At 36.4% G+C, this 22653-nt stretch overlaps 1 protein-coding gene and 1 long non-coding RNA gene across 3 annotated transcripts in view; one reads left to right on the top strand and one right to left on the bottom strand.

The window, feature by feature from the left end:
* Positions 1-22653, top strand: part of GREB1L (GREB1 like retinoic acid receptor coactivator) — a 269620-nt gene that overhangs the window by 153754 nt on the left and 93213 nt on the right. Inside the window, exon 9 of the mRNA XM_034996030.1 lies at positions 1050-1172. Within this exon, the coding sequence (XP_034851921.1) occupies positions 1050-1172 (123 nt within the window). The remainder of the gene's footprint in view (positions 1-1049; positions 1173-22653) is intronic.
* LOC118004604 overlaps positions 1-22653 on the bottom strand; it is a 61187-nt gene that overhangs the window by 21993 nt on the left and 16541 nt on the right. Inside the window, exons 3-5 of one of the 2 annotated variants that reach the window (XR_004677640.1) lie at positions 15550-15620; positions 14157-14294; positions 13454-13834 (exon numbers count right to left, since the gene is read on the bottom strand). This is a non-coding gene — a long non-coding RNA (uncharacterized LOC118004604). Of the gene's footprint in view, positions 1-13453; positions 13835-14156; positions 14295-15549; positions 15621-22653 lie in introns of those variants that run through there. The other variant, XR_004677639.1, reaches the window with a different exon arrangement.

Raw genomic sequence — 22653 nt, 5'->3', positions numbered from 1 at the left:
TATTTATTTGACAGAGAGAGACACAGCGAGAGCAGGATCACAAGCAGGGGGAGAGGGAGAAACAGGCTTCCCGCGGAGCAGGGAGCCCGATGCAGGACTCGATCCCAGGACCCCAGGATCATGACCTGAGCCGAAGGCAGACGCTTAACGACTGAGCCACCCAGGCGCCCCAAAATATTATTTAAAGTATTACAGGAGAGCTCCATTAATATTGGCTTACCTAAAATGAAGCCTGGTGTTGCATGATCAGAAATCACCTTGAATATTATGTATCTATTTCCTTTAATAAAAAGTAAGAATAGGGGCACCTAGGTGGCTCAGTTGGTTAAGCCACTGCCTTCAGCTCAGGTCATGATCCTGGAGTCCCCGGTTCGAGTCCCGCATCGGGCTCCCTGCTCGGCGGGGAGTCTGCTTCTCCCTCTGACCCTCCCCCCTCTCATATTGTCTCTCTCTCTCTCATTCTCTCTCTCATAAATAAATAAAATCTTTTTTTAAAAAAAAAGTAAGAATATTAAGAATTTGAGCATTTTTAATTTTTCTCTTCTACCTATAAATTTTTTTCTTTGCTTCAGCTTTTGGACATAAGTTAAAGTCGAGGTGAGAATGTTGAAAACAGTCTACATGGATTCTAGGTTCCTGTTCCACACTTAAATCGGTCCTGACAGGAGGTTAACTGGCATTTGAAAGTTTATTGTTGTTTTTTTTTTATAAATTACTGATATTTTAGCCTCAGTCTTACCCACAAAACTAGCATGATTATATTGGTTATGAGTAATTTTTCCCCTGGTAACTAATCTGTGAAGAACAAAAGTCTGATCTTTTTTTTTTTCTTTCTAAACATGACATCTGGCCTTAGGAAGACAAAGTGAATTCACCATCTTGAACATTCTCTTAGAGTCAGAATTTGAGGAGGGAGACCTCTGATAAGGAACATGGTTGCCATTTAAGGAGGAGCAGTTTATTTTAGAGATTTTATGGACTGTGTTCCCATCACCTGTGTTAACAGAGTATTGGTCTCCTCCCATAATATGATTCTTACTCCTTCCCAGAATGTAGAAGCCGACAATCCTCTGCTACTTGCCACTCTATGAAACCAAACTCTTCAGTATCATCAACTGTGACTCCGGAAAATGGCACAACTAATGGATACAAATCAGGATTCATTCAGACAGGTATGGGATATTTTCTTTTGGAATTTCAAGCAGCAAATGTATATTTAGTGACACATTTAAAACTTACTGTGGACTGGTTTGAATAGAAATATTTTAAAACAGAGGTATTACCTGCATTACTATTAGAGTAAGAAATTTAGCTCAGGCACAGGGCCTGTCTCTGGAAGAGTCTGACGGTGGGCAACAGGTAGAAATCCAGACATGAGGAGGGTCTGTGTCATAGCTATCAGGTGGCATATACTGGGGACATAACTCATGAAGACTAGAGTTCCAGGGTAGGGCTCTAAACTAAGCCCACAGAACATTACAGGGAATGTTGCCCCAACTAGGATACTAAGTAAGGTCCCAAGGTAGGACTAAGGATCACAACGGAAGAATCCAGGATTGAGTTTCTAGTGGTTCAAGATAGAGGCTTGGTTACAAATAACCAGATAAAATTTTAGTCTGAAACTAGGTTACAGTATTAGAGTAGCATCAGCAAAATGGCCACTCTGATACTGAGCAGATAAGTTGCTAGTCTAAGGCTTCTAAAAATTCCTCCAGTGTAAGGACTGCACTGGTCCACGCCCTGAGGGCAGGATAAGGCTCCAGGTGGGACTGGATGTTTCCAGGTGGCTGAAGGGCTGGAGGGGCTGTAACTGAAAAGATCACTGCAGATAGTATTTGAGAAAATTATTTAGAACCAGTCTAGGTTATATCTTAGGCAAGAAGGAAAGTATTTTAAAAGAATTTGTGAATTGTTTTTCAGTTCACTTGTTTTTTTGTAAAGTGCCCATTTTACTTATCTGATATGCACACTTCACAGTATATGTGCTTTGCCAGTGTCCTCTTAACCGCAAGTTAAAAAAGGCTGTCTTCATTTATTTCACTACTTAGCATTACTCTTTCAGATTCATGTGAAATTCTGATGAGCTGATAAACTGTTTCTATTTATTTTCAAGAAATAAGTAGTTATTAGAAAATGTTAGCAACCATAGCTATGATAAAAAAGGCTAACTTTATCTGGGGCTCTTCTTGCTGTGTGTCTGCATTCAGCTAAGTCTACTTCATCCGGGATTTTAAAAGTCTGATTTTTAAATTGTCTGAGAGATTTAGATAGAGGCTCTTATCTAAGAGGAAAGAGCATATCTCTTTAAAATGAGAGAACATCGTGTTACTAGGTATTCAAGAAAAAAAAAGTTGGCACTTGGCTCATGGCATTGAAACATTAATTAGCATTCATTACAGTTACATTTCATTACAATAATGATAAACCTATATGTCTCTCCTAGAATATTAGTTTAATAATTTGGGTGATTTCATTGTATATTTTCTTCCATTAGACCTTGGGGCTAGGGAAATGTGATTTTAAAACTACATAAAAAGTGAATATTTACTTTATTACAAAACATATGAAGCATTTACTGTGTTCTAAAACCCTTGTCAGATGCTGGAAGGCAGGGTTCCAACATTTGACCAATGGCTCCAATGATTTAAAAACCACTCGTACAGGGGATAAAAGCACAATGAAACATGTTACTTTTCCTAAAAGGGACAGTTAGATATATAAATAACCAGCTGTACCTGAAAATAATGAAAATATATTAAAATGTTAATAAGCAGTAATGCAGTTTTAATTATATTAGAAAATATATTTTGAAAACAGTATTGCTCTGAAATAGAGGAAATCAAGATTCAGGCTTTAGCAAAGCCTCCATCAATTGCCATGGAAAGACACAGACAAAGCACTGACTGACTCACAGTGAACGCAGGTGGCCAAGATTTATGTCCATATTCTTGTGTATCCCTTGTAGAGGTGAAAGTGGTTATTTGAATATGAAATTAGCTATTAACAATTTTTAAGTGCTGGTGCCTGGGTGACCCAGTCGGTTAGGCATCTGCCTTCGGCTCAGGTCATGATCCCAGGGTTCTGGAATCAAGTCCCTCATCGGGCTCCCTGCTCAGCGGGGAGTCTGCTTCTCCCTCTCCCCCTCCCTCCCTGCTCGTGCACACACTCTCTCTCAAAATGAATAAATAAAGTCTTAAAAAAAAAGAGAGACAGGGATACCTGGGTTGCTCAGTCGGTTAAGTGTCTGCCTTCAGCTCTGGTCATGATCCCAGGGTTCTGGGATCGAGCCCCACATCGGGCTCCTTGCTCGGTGGGGAGCCTGCTTCTCCCTCTCCCTCTGCCTGCCGCTCCCCCTGCTTGTGCTCTCTCTCTCTGTCAAATAAATAAATAAAATCTTTTTGTAAAAGACAATTTTAAGTGCAATCCATAGAATTTAATAGAAGAAAGTACCCTTTTTAATGGAAATATACTTATTTTATTTTTTATTATGTTCAGTTAGCCAACAATAGTACATCATTAGTTTTTGATGTAGTGTTCAACGATTCATTATTTGCCTGTTACACCCAGTGCTCATGACAACACAGGTGATGGGTATTAAGGAAGGCACGTGTTGTGAAGAAAGTACCTTTAAAGTGAGGCTTTGTATCTAAAACTTTTCTCTTGATGAATTATCTTTATGAGTCTTCAACAATAATTTCTTTCTTCCTACACGTGTTGAAAGAATAGGCTTTAAGAATTTCATGTTAGTGTTACGAAATCATTGCAAACATTAGAGTTTGCAGCATCTCCGTAGCTGATAGAGATTCATCCTTCTGTAGGAGATGGTCTTCTTAATCAGCGATCACTGACTTCCTGTAATCAACATTTCTTAGCCTGAAATGTAGGTAGGCATGTTGCATAGTATTTGAAGAAGGGATTAATTTACTATTTACACATCTTTGTCTTGAATGCTACCTGCCAAGGTCTGGATTTTCTGTTCTGGCTGGCTCACCGCTTTTCCTTTGCATATTGTTTTCAACATATTTATGTCATTGATAATTCAAATTTTAGTCAACAGTCCCAGTAAAATAGTTTATCATTTTGACTAAAGGTGGCTATATAGTTACCTACCTACACCATGCACACATACCACATAACAAACACACATGTATGTACATGTATTGTGTTTGATCAGGACAAGAATTCAAGAATCGATGAAAAAATCTTTGCCTAACCAAAGATCTTGAGTTTCTCTTTCCTGTTTTCTTCTGAAAGTTTTATTGTTTTATCTCTTACATTAAAGCCTATGAGCCATTTTGAGTTAATTTCTGTGTATGGTGTGAGGTGACCATCTAAGTTCATCGTTTTTTGCATGTGGAATCCAGTTGTTCCTGCACCATCTTTGAACTGACTATTTTTTTGTCAGTGAATTGTATTTGTCAAAAATCAGTTGACTATAGGGACACCTGGGTGGCTCAGTCAGTTAAGTGTCCGACTCCTGGTCTCAGCTTAGGTCATGATCTAAGCTGTGGGATCAAGCACTGTGTCCGACTCTGTGCTCAGTGCAGAGTCTGCTTCAGATTCTTTCTCCCCTTCTCTCCCTCTCTCTCACTCCCTCTCTCTCAAATAAATAAATAAAATCTTTGAAAAAATCAATTGATTATAAATATAAGGATTTATTTCTGGAAAAATGGATAAAATGGACCTCATTAAAATTCAGGATTTTTACAGTTAAAAAGACAACATCAAGAAAATGAAAAGACAAGTAACAGAATGGGAAAAATTGTGTGAAATACATATTTAATGAAGAATTTGTATCCAGAATTTACAAAGAACTCTTACAACCCAGTAATAAGATGACAATACAGTCAAAATATGGGCAAAGGATTTGGAATAGACACTTCTTTAAAGAATATGTACAAATGGCTAATAAGCACATGAACAGATGTTCAACATCATTAGTCATTAGGGAAATGCAAATCAAAACCAAAATGAGATACCACTTCACACCTGCTAGAATGACTATAATCAAAAAGACAGATGGCAGTAAGTCTGTGGATGTGGAGAAATTGGAACCCTCATACATTGCTGGTAGGAACATAGAATGTGGCAGCCACTTTAGAATACAGTTTGGCAGATTCTCAAAAGTTAAATATAAACTACTAGGTAACCCTGCTGTTCCACCTGAATATCTAAGAAGTGAAGACACGTCATCACAAAAAGTTGCATGCAAATGTTCTTAGCAGCATTATTGGTCATAGTTGAAATTTGGAAACAACCAAATGTCAGTCAGCTCATGAACGGATAGACAAAAATGTGATGTATCCATATAATGGAATACCATTCAGCAATAATAAAGAACAAACTACTGACACATGCTAAATCATGGATGAACCTCAAAATCACTATGCTAAGTGAAAGAAACCAGACAAAAGAGACCTTACACTGTATGATTTTGTTTATATGAAATATCCAGAAAAGGCAAATTATAGACACAGGAAATAGATTAGTGGTTGCCTAGACCAGGGGGTGGGAATAGAAATTAACTGAAAATGGAAATTTGGGTTCTTATGGGGGGGATGAAAATGTTCTAAAACTGATTTATCATGGGGGTTGCACCACTTGGTAAGTTGCTAAAAATCATTGAAGTATACATTTGAGATGGGTAAATGTTACAATTTGTAAAATATACCTAAATAAAGGTATGGGAAAAAAAGATTAAATAGAGAAAGAAGAAACCCTTTGGTTTCTATTCTATTTCTATTTCTTATTCAGTGCAATACACTCTAATTTATTGACTCTTTACTGTGAAATGGTAAACAGCACATGGTTTGGAGTCAAAGTCCTGGTATTCAAATATTACATCTGAATATATTCATTGATTCTTAGGATAAATCACTTCTGTGCCTTGGTTTCCTCATTCAATAAACCAAAAAAACCACCTATTTTGCAACTAAGGATTAACTCAGCCTTGCTACCATACTTCTATTTGTGTGACATTCCTCCCAATTATAATTGTTAACTGTCTGTATTTCTCTTATATGCTAGAAGCTCTATGTTCATTTGTTTATCCCTGTACCACCTAGTACCTGGCAAATACCTGAAAATAAATATTATTTGTATTCCATTTTTATTCAAATTTAAAGTTAGCATTTGGGGGATTATTAATTTACTGGTGTGTACAATTTTTCCAAATGAAGATGATATGCTCATCTACCATTAGGAGGAAACATGTTTTTATGCCCTAGCCTATTTGGCAGGATAGAGATGTACCACCTAAGTTCTGCCTTTATTACTAATAGGATAATTTTTAAGAACACTATCAGGCAGGGCCACTTTATGAGCCCTGGGCACATTTGCCTACCCTTTCTCCCTAGAAAAGTACTTAAAAATATGTTTTATGACTGTGTTGATATAAAAATGAATATTTAGTATTATATGTTAAAATACTTTCTTCAACCAAAAGTTCATTGTTTTCTTTTGATTTTAAAATAAATTAAAATATTTTCTTGAGCCCCTAAAAATATTATAGACCCAAGGCACTGTGCCTTCTGTGCCTAAGGGGGAAATTGGACCTATTATTGGAGACAGTATTGTCCATGAAATGGGCTTTTCATTTCTGTGAGCCACGGTAGGTCTAAAGGAGCATAAGCCCTATCTTAATCTTGTGTATTAAAGAACCAAAAACAATATGAAAGGACTTGCCCTATAATGCATCGAGCTCATGAACCTTTACTAATAAAAACAGAGTGGACCTGGCACAGGAAGAGACACAGAGCTGCAGAACAGAGTAGAAATTCCAAAAAGCAGATTCACATAACATATGGGTATTTCATCCTTAATAGAGATGACTTGTAGATCAGTGGACATTTTCTTTCAATAAATGGTGCTCAGAAATCGGATATCCTATGTGGAAAAAAAAAAAAACAAAACTGGACCCCTATTTCACAATCTACACAAAATCAGTTCCAGGTAGTTGGAAGATCTAAATGTGAAAGGCAAAACTATCAAACTTTTAGAAGATATTGTAGAATATCTTAGATATTGTAGATGTCTTAAAGGTAGTGACAAAAAGTGCTGTACATAAAGGAAAAGACTATTTCACTACACTAAAATTATACCTTCTGATTATTAAAAGGCACTATGAAGAGAGTGAAAAATCAAGTCATAAACTAGGAGAAGCCATGTAACACATAAAACTGACAAAGGATGAGTAGGAAGAGCATATTAAGAATGCCTATGAAAAAGAATGCCTTTTTCAATAAGAAAAAGACACATTAACAGAAAAAATGAGCAAGGACTTTGCAAGAGACAAAATACAAGGGGCCAAAAATTACATGGAAAGATGATTAACCACTTCAGTAAATAGGGAAATTACTTTAAAAGTACAATGAGATACCGTTAAACACACACCAAATTGACAATAAGCTCAAGTGTAACAGTAGTAAATCTTGGCAAAGTTTTCAAGCAACAAGAACACTGCTGATAGTAGGAGTGTTAATTGATGCCACCACCTAGCAGGTCATTTGCAACATATAGCCAAGTAGAAAATGTGCATATCCTATGCTTCAGCTATTCTACTCCATAAACTTACATGTGTGTACCAAGAGATACATACAAGACTGTTCATAGCAGTGTTCTTCACAATTGGCTCAAAGTGGACACAACTCAATGTTCATCAACAATAGAATGGATAAGTAAGTTGTGATACATTTATATAATGAAATATCATTGGGGTGCCTGGGTGGCTCAGTCGTTAAGCGTCTGCCTTCAGCTCAGGTCTTGATCCCAGGGTCCTGGGATTGAGCCCCGCGTCAGGCTCCCTGCTCGGGTGGAAAGCCTGCTTCTCCCTCTCCCCCTGCTTGTGTTCCCTCTCTCGGCTGGTCTCTCTCTGTCAAATAAATGAATAAAATCTTAAAAAAAAAAAAAAAGAAAGAAATATCGTTTGGCAATGGGAACGAACAGTACCTACATACAGCACAATAGAGGAATCTTAGAAACATCATGTTGAGCAAAAAAGCCATTTACAAAAGAACTCATCCATTATGATTTCATTTTTATTATGTTCAAAACCAGGCAAAAGTAAATCATTTTAGGAATATGGGGGCTCCTGTGTGGCTCAGTTGGTGTCTGCCTTCGGCTCCAGTCATGATCCCAGGACTCATGATCTCAGGGTTCTGGGATCGAGCCCCACGTCGGGTTCCCTGCTCAGGGGGAGCCTGCTTCTCCATCTCCTCCCTGCTTGTGCTTTCTTTTGCTATCTCTGTCACTATCTCTTTCAAATAAATAAATTTTAAAAATCTTTAAAAAAAAATACATACATAGACCAATGTTTACTTCTGAGGGAAGGGAGAGTGAAGGGATGGGGAAGAACACAAAGGAGGGTACTGGCTGCTGGGAGTATTTCATTTTGTCATTTTCCTTGACTTGGATGGTGGTTGGTTGCATAGGTATTTGCTTTGTAATTATTCCTTAAACAATACATAAATATTTCACATAGTCTTTTTTGTATTTTGATCTCAATAGGGAAAAAAGGTGGATTTATCCACTCAGACTACATACATGTAATGTATGCAGTCCTCACACTTTGAGAGTAGGTGGTACAGGCCAGGGATACTATGGTATAATAAATAATAGTATCTTCATTCTTTTGAGTTTTTATGTTTCCCGCTGTGGTGAGTTATTGCTATAGTGGTAGAGCTAGAGTGTGGAGCCTCACAGCTGACTTTGGTCTCCAGGAGGGGAGGAGGCAGAACTAACCCTAATAAAAATCTCTACATGCTCAATCTTTTTTCCTTGCCTGCAAACTCTTCGCGTCCTTTCCTTTGCTTTCTAAGAGTTCAGAGCTCTCATGCTGCCATCATAATACTTCATGATGCCTGCCTTGCTCACACAGTTTTCTTATTTTGTCTCCATTACCCTCCTTTCTCTCCCAGTAAAACTTCTTTGTCCCTGGTGACAGCCATTTAGAAAGCAGTTTCTATTAGAATGTATCATCTAACTGTCCCTAAAATGTAGCTATGTTTGTCCCTTTCCCCTTTAGATTTGTCTTTCTTTAGCTGTTGAACTTCCTTGAGTTCAGTATAATCAAAAGTTCCTCTGGCAGGTTTTTCTAAACTTAGTTCCTTGTAAATATTCAAGTTAATGCTTTGCCGAAACAAAGTCTGCTTTTTCCAAATGTGGTGGGAACACTGGCCAGCAGATTTGCCTACTACCAATCAGACATAGAGAATGTAGGCTCTGTCTTGGGCAGGGGTTGTGGCTTTGCCGCCTTCTCCAAATTCTGTCCCCAGAGTCTAGCATAGTACCTGTCCTGCTGAAAAGGCTCAATAAACATTTGATGAATGAATGCAGGGGAGGGAGGGAAAAGAAAACCAGTGATTATACCCTTCCAAGGCAGGGCCACGAATGTTTGTGAGACCTCTCTTCCTCCCCTACAGAAAAAAAAAAGCCACTATTTAGCAGGTATAAGGAATATGGCCCACTTTGTAGAAATGAAGAAACTAAGTAATAAAAATGAAAAGTAATTTTCACTAATTATGTTAGCCACATTTCATTTTAAGTGATAATATCCTTGCCAACAAGGATATGTTAAGACTGACACTCTCAGCCAGGCTGGTAGAGGTGAACAGTGGCACAATCTTTCAAGAAACTATTTGGTAATATGTAACAAGAACATTAAAACTATATCCTTTACTCTAGTAATCTCACTTTAGGTGATTAGCCAAGAAAATAACCTAAAAGGAAAGTCAAGATAGTCACTGAAGTTATTCTTTATATTAACTAAAAAAGGAGAAGTTACCTTAGTAGAGAAACAACTGAATAAATCATAGCATGCTTGCATGACAAAGATGTTAAAAAAAGATAATTATGGCACTATGCAGCCATATAGAATGTAATCATATTAAGTAAAAAACGTAAGGAGGTGCCTGGGTGGCTCAGTCAGTTAAGTGACTGCCTTCGGCTCAGGTGACGATCTCCAGGTCCTGAAATTGAGCCCCACATCGGGTTCCCTCCTCAGCAGGGAGTCTGCTTCTCTCTTTCTCTCTCTCCCTCTGCTCTTCCTCCCTGCTTGTTCTCTCTCTCTCTCAAGGAAATAAATAAAATCTTTAAAAAAGTAATATTAAAGTGTATTTTTGTTATATCATGTTCAAAGTATGATGCAGATAAAACGTAGAAGGGTATATACTGACAGAAAAAAAAACAAACCATGGTTTGTAGAAGTGAGATTTTTAGCATGTTTGTTCCTATTTTTCAATTTTTTATGTTATATTTTTCATAAACATTTAAAAATTCTCAGGATTAAGCCAAATTTATAGCTCAGTAGAAAATAATCTGCTTTTCCTGATCTCTCTTCAGCGTTCTATGCATGTGTAGGAAAAAGGGCCAGTACTTAGCATAGTCAAGTCCAAGATACAGCTAGAAGGCAACAGAACCAGAATTTGAACTTTCTCTTCTCACTACTGACAATTTTATTGGTCAATTACTGAGTACTAGGATCAGGAATATAAAGATGATACTGATCTCTATGTAGAATTCTGTAAAATGTTCATGTCTCAGACTTTAAGTACAGAAGGTGCAGGAAAAGAAGAGGGGGAGAACCTAGGTTGAAAAATCAATAGCAGACCAACTTAACATTTGCTTCTGGCCAAAATGAGTAAAAAGGGACTGAATTTGCCCTCCTACCTGAAATAACTAAGAAAAACAAAGAAACAAAAATACATGAAAAATGACTTTTAAGAAACTTTATGTCAGACAACAAAAAAACAGTGATGCCTGAGAGATGGGAAACAAATAATCTGAGTCTTTCCATCACCTCAGCTCAGTGCTTTGAGTTTCCAGACCATTCCAGACAAGGAAGGGGAACTGTGGGAGAGTACCCCATAGAAGGAACTCTCCCTGAGAGTACAGGGACACCAAAATAGACAGAGTTCATAGGACCAAGGACCAGAAAAGAGAGAGCTGAACAGACAGAATGTGCAGAGGGTCCCCTCAAATGTTGAACACAGCACTGACTGATGCATACATGTAAGAAAACTACTCAAGGCTGGTAAAAAGTACCATCCAACAGGATGAGAGGAAACAGTGCTCAGCATTCTCACAGGACCAGGAACAGGGACTGTTCCCACCAGCTAGAGGAAAACCTGATAGTTCATCAGGCATTGGATAGAGTATTTAGGAAAGTCTTATCTCAGTAAGGGAGAATACTTCATTCTAGACTGAATACTGCTCCAGACCTGCCTAAAAATACCAAAAAATAAAACACCAAAGGATCAAATGGTTTTCAAGTAATTTAACTGTGTTCCAGGACCAAGCTCAAGAATATTTATAGGAATACAAAAAATAATCCGACATCCAACAAGAGAACATTAATAATGCCTGACATCCAAGCAGAGATTACCAGGCATGCAAAGAGGCAAGAAAACACAGCTAATACTGAGGAGACTAATTAACCAAACCAACCAAGAACTGACACAGATGTTAGAATTAGCAGAGAAGGACATCAAAACAGTTATTATGACTATATCTCATATGTTCAAAAAGTTAAGGAGACATGTAAGATATAAAAAGGATCCAGGGACACCTGGCTGGCTCAGTTGGAAGAACATGCAACTCTTGATCTTGGGATTGTGAGTTTGAGCCCCACATTTGGTGTAGAGATTATTTAAAAATAAATAAGTAATAAAAAAATAAAAATAGGATCAATTAAAAAAAAAGATCCAAATCAAACTTCTAGAGATGAAAAGTACAGTGTTTGTAATGAAAAATACACTGATTGGGATTAACAATTGATTAGTCATTGCAGAAGAAAAGATTAGTAGCTTGAAGGCATAATAATAGAAACTACAATGAAGCATGGGAAGGAAAAAAATAAAAAGAGCATCAGTGAGCTGTGGGACAACTACAGCCAACCTAATATACTGATAAGTGGAGTGCCTGAAGAGGTGGGGGTGTGGGAGACAAAAAATATTTGAAGAAATAATGGCCAAAACTTTCCAAACTTGATGAAAATTATAAACCTACTGCTTCTCCCTCTCCCACTCCCCCTGCTTGTGTTCCCTCTCTTGCTGTCTCTCTCTGTCAAATAAATAATTAAAATCTTTAAAATAAAAAAAAAAGCTTGAGTGGCTAATATATACAATACAGTGGTCCAACAGGTTTATACATTATGCTATGTTCACCACAAGTGTAGCTACCATTTGTCCTAATACATTGCTATTATAGTATTATTGACTATATTCTTTATGCTGTACCTTTTATTCCCATGACTTATTCATTCCATAACTAGAAGCCTCCTCTTCACCCAGTTTGCCCAGCCCTCCATCACCTCCTCTGGCAATCATCAGTCTGTCTTCTGTATTTATAGGTCTGATTCTACTTTGTTTACTCATTTGTTTTTGTTGTTGTTTTTCAGATTCCACTTATGAGTGAAATCATATAGTATTTGTCTTTGTCAGTCAGTCTTATTTCACTTAGCATAATACCCTCTAGGTCCATCCACGTTGTCTCAAATGGCATGATATCATTGGTTTTATGGCTGCATAATATTCCGTTGTGTATTCATACACACACACACACACACGCACACACACACTACATCTTCCTTATCCATTCATCTATGGATGGACACTTGGGTTGCTTCCGTATCTTGGCTATTGTAAATAAACCTGCAGTAAACAGAGGGGTACATATATCTTTTAAAATTAGTGTTTTTATTTTCTTTGAGAAAATACCCAGTAGTGGAATTACTGGCTCATATGGTTGGTATTTCTAATTTTAATTTTTTGAAGAACCTTCATACTGTTTTCCACAGTGGCTGCACCAATTTACATTCCTACCAACAGTGAATGTGAGGGTTTCTTTTTTTGCACATCCTCACCAACACTTGTCTTTTTTATTTTAGCCATGCTGAAAGGTCTAGTTGTGGTTTTGATTTGCATTTCCCTGGTGATTAGTGATGTTGAACATCTTTTCATGTGTCTGTTGGCCATCTCTATGTTTTCTCTGGAAAAATGTCTATTTGGGTACTCTGTCCATTTTTTAAATTGGATTGTTTGTTTTTTTGGTGTTGAGTTGTATGAGTTCTTTATATATTTTGGAGATTAGCCCCTTATTGGATATATTATTTGCAAATATCTTCTCCTATTTAGTAGATTGTCCTTTTGTTTTGTTGAGGGTTTCCTTTGTTGTGCAAAAGCTCATAAAACAAGTCTTAATACATTTGAAAGGATTCAAATAATACAAAGTATGTTCTTTACCTAAAATGTAGTTATATTAGAAATCAATAACTGGATGGGTTAGCCTGGTGATGGGTATGAAAGAGGGCACGTACTGCATGGAGCACTGGGTGTTATACGCAAACAATGAATCATGGAACACTACATCAAAAACTAATGATGTAATGTATAGTGATTAACATAATAAAAAAAATATAAAAAAAAAAGAAATCAATAACTGAAAGATCTCTGGAAAATCTCCAAATATTTGGAAACTAAATAATACACTTCTAAATAATCCATGGATCAAAAGAGAAACCGGAAAGGAAAATAGCAATATTTTGAACTGAATGGAAATGCAAAAGCAAATAAAATTTTGGGGATTCCATTAAAGCAGTATTTTGAGGGAAATTTATAGCACTAAAACCTACTTTAGAAAACAAGAAGGATCTTGGGGGCACCTGGGTGGCTCAGTCAGTTAAGCGCCTGCCTTCGACTCAGGTCATGATCCTGGGGTCCTGGGATCCAGCCCTGCCTCAGGCTCAGCAGGGAGTCTGCTTCTTCCTCTCCCTTTGACCCTCCCCGCTCCTCGTGCTTTTGCTCACTCAGTGTCTTTCTCAAATGAATAAGTAAAAAATCTTTAAGAAAAAAAAAAAAAGAAGAAAGATCTTGACTCAATGAGCTCAGCTTCCACCTTAAGAAACTAGGAAAAAGAAAATTAACACCAAAGTAATCAGAAGAAGGGAAATAATAAAGATCAAAGTGGCAATCAGTGAAATTAAAAAAAAAAAAACACTTTTCTATATATAAAACCGAAATTAAGTTTTGTACTCGTTAGGATTTACGTCCCTCCCCCCCCCCCATTCCATCCCCACTGAAATTTGGAAGAAAATTTAGTACTTGGCTCTGAGGCTGCCAGTTGTACAATGATCTATTTTGCATATGAAAGTTTGTATTTACCTTTTTTGTTCATTAAAAACTTTCCAGTGGTTACGCATTTTTAATTTCAGAGAGTTTATAGAGTTGGTCAGAGCATATTTTGCAAGATCTAGTGCCTAGTGTTGCTTTCCCGGTGTAATAAATGCTGTCTGGCGGAACCTGAAAAAAAAAAAAAAAAGAAAAACAATAGAAAAAAATTAACAAAACTAGAAACTAGTTCTTTGAAAAAGTCAATAAAATTGATAAACCTCTATCCACACTATTAGAAAAAAAAAGAGAAAATCCAAATTACTAGTATTAGGACTGAGAGAGGTGACATCATTATCTATTTGAATGATATTAAAAGGATATTAAAAGGATAATAAGAGAACGTGAGGAACATTTTATACCAAAAAATTTGTGAGCTTAGATGAAATGAACAAATTCCTTGAGAGACAAATTACAAAAACTTAAATAAGAAATAGATAACCGGGGCACCTGGGCGGCTTAGTTGGTTAAGAGTCCAACTCTTGGTTTTGGCTCAGGTCGTGATCTCTTGGGCTGTGAGATGGAGCCCCACCTCAGGTTCCGTGCTCAGTGGGGAGTCTGCTTGAGATTTTCTCCCTCTGCCCTGCTCCCCACTCTCAAATAAATAAATAAATCTTAAAAATGTATATATATAACCTAAATAGTGCTATGTCTTTTAAATACATTAAAAATGTGGTTAATATCTTCAGTGGTAGATTCCACCAAACATTTAAACAAGAAATAATGCCAATTCTACATGAACTCGTCCAAATAATAGAAGAAAATGGACTACTTTCCTAACTCATTATAGTTGGCATTGCTTTGATGCCAAAATCAAAGACATTATAAGAAAAGTTCAAGCCAATGTCCTCATGAAATAAATTAAAAAAAAATTTTTTTGAGACAGAGAGGGAGTGTGGGAGGAGCAGAGGGAAAGGGAGAGCGAGAATCTTAAAAATGCTCCACGCCCAGCACAGAGCTTAACATGGGGCTCAATCTTATGACTCTTAGAGCATGACCTGAGCCAAAATCAAGAGCCTGATGCTTAACTTATCCATGCAGGCACCCCATAAACAAAAAAATTTCTAAATAGAATTTTAGTATATTAAATCCAATAATATGTTAAAAGGATAATACATCATGACTAAGTGGAGTTTATCCCAGGAATGCTTGGTTGGTTTAACGTTTGAATATCAATGTTTCCTATGTTAACAAACTAAAAAATAAAACCATATAATTATCTCAGTAGATGCAGGAAAAAAACATTGATAAAATCCAATATTTATTCCTGATACTCTTAACAAATTAGAAAAAAAAGGGAATTTCCTCAGCCTGATAATGAACATCTACAAAAACCCCACAGCGAGCCTACCTAAGATCAGAACAAGACAGGTATGTCTGCTCTTACCACTTCTATCCAATTGTGCTGCAGATTCTAGCAGTGTAGTCAGGCAAGGAAAAGAATTAAAGGCCTCCAGACTGGAAAGGAAGACATAAAACTGTCTTTATTTATAGACCACAGGTGATCTATGTAGTAAATTCAGTGAAATCTACAAAAAAGCTATTAGAACTAATAAGTAAGCTTAGCAACATTCAGGATATAAGATCAATATACAAATATCAATTATATTTCTATATGGCAACAAGCTATCAGAAATTAAAAATTTTAAAATAACAGTACCGTTTATAATACATATAAACATATAATATTACATATAATAAAAATATGAAATATTTAGGGATAAATCTGATGGAAGGTGTGAAAAAACTATAGCCTGAAAACTAGAATATAATGCTGAGAGGAAGTAAAGAAGACCTAAATAAATTGGAGAGCTATCTCTTGTTCATGGGTTGAAAAACTAACATTATTAAGATGTCAGTTCTCTTGGGCGCTGGGTGGCTCAATTAGTTAAGCGACTGCCTTCAGCTCAGGTCATGATCCCGGAGTCCCGGGATCGAGTGCCACATTGGGCTCCAGGCTTGGCAGGGAATCTGCTTCTCCCTCTGACCCTACCCTGTCTTGTGCTCTCTCTCTCAAATAAATAAATATAATCTTAAAAAAAAAAAAAAGATGTCAGTTCTCTCCAAATTGACCTGTGATTCAACACAATCCAAACCAAAACTCCAAAGGCTTTTTCTGGGTAGAAGTTGACAAGCTAATTCTAAAATTCATATGGAAATGCAAATGACTTAAAATAGCCAAAACAACTCTGAAAAAGAAGAATAAAATTGGAAACTAACACTACCTGATTTGAAGAATGATTTTAAAGCTGCAGTAATCAAAACAACATGGTACTGGTGTAAAGACATACAGATACATCAGTTGAACAGAATAGAAAGTCTAGAAATAAATTCACATGCATATATGTTCATTTAACAAAGGCGCAAAGGCAGTGCAGTAAAGAAAGGATAACCTTCTCAACAAATAGTGCTGGAACAATTGGATATCCATATGCATAAACATGAACTTCAATCTACATCTCACACCACATGAAAAAATAACTCAAGTGAATCATAGACTTAACTGTAAAACTACAAAATAGGGGCGCCTAGGTGGCTCAGTCGTTGGGCGTCTGCCTTCTGCTCAGGTCATGATCCCAGGGTCCTAGGATCCAGCCCCACGTCAGGCTCCCTGCTCATCGGAGAGCCTCTTCCTCTCCCTCTGATCCTTCTCCCCGCTTGTGCTCTCTCTCTGTCTCAAATAAATAAATAAAATCTTTAAAAATAAATAAATAAAATCACTGTGTAATCTAATACTGAAGTAAATGCTCACTTTGTACAATTAAGTACTTCTGATGCCAGTTGTCAGTAGACACATAACTATTTTCTATATTTTTAAAACACTTATTACACTGCTTTGAAACATTTACATTTTAGAAAATATACATGCATACATAAATATGCACTGTATTCATATATACACAGTGAAGTTTCTCTTTCCATTCCCCCTCGTTTCTACATGCCCCCACCAAACAGGTAATCACTGTCACTGGTTTCTCATGTGTCTTTCTAAATTTTCTTTATATCTATTCAAGCAGGCACAAGCGTGGATTCTTATTTTTATACATTTTTTTTTTACTCCAAAGGCAGCATTTTATAATAATCTTCTGCACTTCACTTTTTCATAGTGGCAAGATTCTTAGAAATCTTGCCAAATCAATAAAGAGCTTCCTCATTATGTTTTTTTTTTTAAAGATTTTATTTATTTATTTGAGAGAGAGAATGAGATAGAGAGAGAGCATGAGAGGGGGGAGGGTCAGAGAGAGAAGCAGACTCCCTGCTGAGCAGGGAGCCCGACGTGGGACTCGATCCCGGGACTCCAGGATCATGACCTGAGCCGAAGGCAGTCGCTTAACCAACTGAGCCACCCAGGCACCCTTCCTCATTATGTTTTACTGTTGCATACTGTCACACTGTGTGCATGTGCCATAATTTATTTACCCTATGCCCTATTGATGGGCATTTATATTGTTTTTAAACAATGCAACAATGAATAACCTCCACATGTATTATTTCTCACATGTACATAAATACCCAGGAATTTCTGGATCAAACATGTCTTCATTTATAATTCCTATAAATGCTGTAAATTACTCTTCATAGAATTCTACCAGAAGATGTGTGTCAGTTTGTATTTCCACAGAGGCGTCACTAACAAAGTTTATTTTTGAACTTTTGGATTTTGTCAATCTGACAGGTGAAAAATAATATCTGAGTGTAGTTTTAATCTGCATTTTCCTTGTTGACATTGAGCATCTTTGCATTTGTTTAAAAACTATTTGCATCTTGTTTCTATGAACTCTTAAGTTCCTTTACCTTGACTTGTTTGTCATAGTTTGGGTTCTGCTGGAATCAGAGCCCAAAGGAAGGATTTGGGCGTGCGTAGTTTATTTGGGAAGTGAGCTCTGCAAGCAGGAATAAGCCAAAAAAGAGTGTGTTTTAACCAGGAGGACTTGAATCTACCAGGTTCTCTAAGAAGCATGCAGAATGCCTCCCAGAATTATCCTTCCAAAGAATGGAAAGCTAGGACATTTATTCTTAGTCCTGCATTAGTTGACGGCTGCCCCAGAGTTGTTACACTTCCTCACACTTTTGGACCACACACAGGGCTAAGATCTTGATGGCCTTGAAGAAGGCCCTGAGATAAAAAGCTCAAAGAAGCTAGATATGAGCTTGAAGTAAGATGCTGCCCCTAGGAATCTGACCTTACACAAAACCGTCCACCATAGCTCCTGCTGAAATCAAAGATGGGCCAAAGTGGTATGGGGCAACAAAGGATCTCCAACAGTAATCTTTTCTCTTAGTGACTTCTGTTGACAGGAACATAGTGTAATAGTGAGTTATAAATATTATCCCTGGTTTATAATTTTTCTTTTAGTGTTTTTAAAATAACAGCTTTATTGAAATATAATTCACATATCTTACAATCTATGCATTAAAAGTGTACAATTAATGTTTTTTAGTATACTCACAGAATTGTGCAACCATCACCACATAAACTTCAGAACATTCACATCACTCCAAGAGAAACTGTGTATCCATTATCAGTCACTGTCAATTTCAGCCCTCTGCTCCCAGCCCCTGGGAACTACAAATATACTTTCTATTTCTATGAATTTATCTATTCTGGCATTTCATATAAGTGGAATCATACAACATATGGCCTTTTGTGACTGGTCTCTTTTATCTGGCATATTGTTTTTAAGGTTCATCCATGCTGTAGTATATAGCAGTACTTCATTCCTTTTTACTGCTGAACAGAATCCCATTTTATGCATATACCACATTTTATTTATCCATTTATCAGTTTATAGACATTTGGGTTGTTTCCACTTTGGGGCTATTTGGAATAATGCTGCTGTGAACATTTGTGTATAGATTTTTGTGTGGAAATATGTTTTCACTTATTTCTCATTTCATACCTATGAATGGAATTGCTGGGTCATATGATAACTATATATCCATTTGAGGAACTATTTTCCCAAGTGACTGTACCATTTTACATTCTTACCAGCAATGTGTGAGGGTTCCAATTTCTCCATATCCTCACCAACACTCTTCGTTGTCTGTCTTTTTTTAAAATTTTAGACATTCTAGTGGGCATTAAGTAATATCTCATTGTGGTTTTGATTTGTATTTCTCCAGTGGCTAATGATGAGCATTTTTTCATGTGCTTATTGGTCATTTGTACATCTTCTTTGAAGAAATGTCTATAGAAATCATTTGCCCATTTTTCAGTTGCGTTATTTATCTTTCTATTTTGAGTTGTAAGGGTTCTTTATATGTACTGGATAAAAGTCCTTTATCAAATATATGAGTTGCAAATATTTTTCCCACTCTAAGGGTTGCTATACCTTCACACGGCCCTTCCTCTGTGTGCGCGCTTCCCTGGTTTCTCTTCCTCTTCTTCTTTTTTTTTTTTTTTTAAGATTTTATTTATTTATTTGTCAGAGAGATAGAGAGCACAAGCAGGGGGAGTGGCAGGCAGAGGGAGAGGGAGAAGCAGGCTCCCCGCTGAGCAGGGAGCCCGATGTGGGACTCGATTCCAGGACCCTGAGATCATGACCTGAGCCAAAGGCAGTCGCTTAACCGACTGAGCCACCCAGGTGCCCTCTCTTCCTCTTCGTATGAGAACACCAGTCAGGGGCACCTGGGTGGCTCAGTCGGTTAAGCATCTATCTTCAACTCAGGTCATGATGTTAGGGTGTTGGGATCGAGTCCCATGTCAGGCTCTCTGCTCAGTGGGGAATCTGTTTCTCCCTCTCACTCTCCTTCTGTCCTCTCTCTCTTGCAAATGAGTAAGTAAAAATCTTTAAAAAAAAACAAAACACCAGTCAGATTAACACCCCACACTTATGACCTCATTTAACCTTAATTACCTCTTTAAAGACCCTATCTCCAAATACTGTCACATTCTAAGGTACTAGGCATTAGGGCTTAAAAATAGTTTTGCTAAGCTGGGGTGGGGTAGTGGGGAATGGACACAATTCAGTCCATAATAATGGCATACAGTTGTTCACAGTATTCCTTCATAACTTTTTTTAGAAGTAAAGCTGCCAGTGATGCCCTCTTGTTCATTTTTTATTTTAGTAATTTGCATCTTTTCTCTTTTTTTCTTGGGCAGTCTAGCTAAAAGTTTAATTTCATTAATCTACTCAAAGAACAAACTTGGTTTTGTTGATTGTTGCTATTGTTTCTGTATTCCCTATTCATTCATTTCTGCTGTAGTCTTTATTATTTCCTTTCTTCTGCTTATTTTGGATTTAGTTTGCTCTTTTTCTAGTTTTTTAAGGTAGAGTTTAATTATTTATTTGAGATCTTTCTTCTGTTTTCATATAGGCACTTACAGCCATAAATTTCCCTCTGAACACTTTAACAGTATCTCATAAGTTTCCATACATTGTGTTTTCATTTTCATTTATCTTAAAGTGATATCTAATTTCCCTTGTGATTTCTTCTTTGACCTATTGGTTATTTAGGAGTGTGTTGTTTAATTTCCACATGTTTGTGAATTTTTCAAATTTCCTTTTGTTGTTGATTGCTTATTTAAACCCATTGAGGTCAGAGAATGTAATTTGTAAGATTTCATTTCTTTTAAGTTTATTGAGGCTTGTTTTATCATCTAACAGATTGTCTATCCTAGAGAATATTCCCTGTGCACTTGAGAAGATTGTATTCTGCTTTTGTTAGAAGAATGTTTTATTGATATCAGTAAGTCTAGTTGATTTATAATGTTTTAAGTCTTTTGTTTCCTTGTTGATCCATCTCCCTAGTTTCTCTATTCATTATTGAAAGTGGAGTATTACAGTCTCCACCTATTACTATTGAATTGCCTATTTCTCCCTTCAGTTCTTCAGTCTTTGCTTCATGAATCTGGGGTTCTGTTGTTAGGTGCATATATGTTTTTAATTGTTATGTCTTCCTGGTGGATTGACTCTTTTATCAATATAAAATATCCTTCTTTTCTATAGTAATAATTTTTGTCTTAAAGTCTATATTTTCTGATATGGCCACTTCAGTTGTGTTTTAGCTACTGTTTGCTTGTTATAGTGTGTTTTGTCATACAGGTTTCTTAAATTTTTGTGTAGTTGAATATATAAAACTTTTTCTCATGGCTTCTGTGTTTTGAACAGTAGTTTGACCTTTTCCATTTTAAAGTGATAATTAACTCTTCTGTGTTGTTTCCTATTATTTCTATATCTTCAGTTTTTAAGTGTGTATCTTTAGTCCATTTGACTTTGTTTGGTATTTAGTGTAAGATGTGGGTCCATCTTAATTTTTTTCTTATATATCAAATTGCCTCAATACAATTTATTGAATGGCTCATCTTCATTGCTGCTTTGAGCTGCTGCCTTTATCTTATACTAAATTCTCTTGTGTATTTGCATCTATTTCTTACTGTCTTTTTTATTCTATTATTCTTTTTGTCTACTAATGCACTTATTGACTGAAGTTTTATAGTAAGTCTTATATCATCATACTAGACTCCTCTCATTTCTCTTATTTTTCAAAATGTTTCCAGCTATCCTGGTGTGTTTATTTTTTTATATCAACATCACATCAATTTGCCTACTCTACACATTGTAATAATTTTAATAGTAATTCTAATAACATCTATACCTGTTGGTATTTTCCTAGGATCACATTAAATTTATAAGTTAACTTAGATCAATTTCATCTTTTTGACATCAAATGTTCCTGCTCAGAAACATGGTATGTCTTGACATTTGTTCAGTTCTATTTTCATGATCTTCAGAAGTATTTTTTTAATTTTTAGAAATCTTTAATATGAAAAGTTAAAATACATATAAAAATAGACTAACAATCAACAAAACTAAAAGGCAGCTATGGAATGGGAGAAGATATTTGCAAATGACATATCTGATAAAGGGTTAGTATCCAAAATATGTGAAGAATTTATAAAACTCAACACCCAGAAATCGAATAATCCAATTAAAAAATGGGCAGAAGACATGAATAGACATTTTCCCAAAGAAGACATGCAGATAGATGGCCAATAGACACATGAAAAGATGCTCAATATCACCAATCATCAGGGAAATGAAAATCAAAAGTACAGTGAGATATCACCTCACACCTGTTGGCCAAAACCAACAACACAAGAAACAACAGCTATTGGCAAGAATGTGAAGAAAGGGGAACCCTAGTGCACTGTTAGTGGGAATGCAAATGGAAGCAGCCACTGTGGAAATGGAGGTTCCTCAAAAAGTTAAAAATTAAAGTGCCTTATGACCCAGCAATTGCACCACTAGTTATTTACCCAAAGAATACAAAAATACTAATAAAAGGGATACATTCACCTCAGTATTTATAGCAGCATTATCTACAATAACTAAATTATGGAAATAGCCCAAATGTCCATCAACTGATGAATAGGTAAAGAAAATGTGGTATGTATATACACACACACACACACACACACACAATATATATATACACATACACACACACAATGGAATATTACTCAGCCATAAAAAAGAATGAAATCTTG

Source organism: Mirounga leonina, unplaced genomic scaffold, assembly GCF_011800145.1.
Source record: "Mirounga leonina isolate KUSES-001 unplaced genomic scaffold, KU_Mleo_1.0 Mir_93, whole genome shotgun sequence".
Taxonomy (NCBI): Eukaryota; Metazoa; Chordata; class Mammalia; order Carnivora; family Phocidae; genus Mirounga; species Mirounga leonina.
This window is presented reverse-complemented; position numbering and strand designations above follow the sequence as displayed.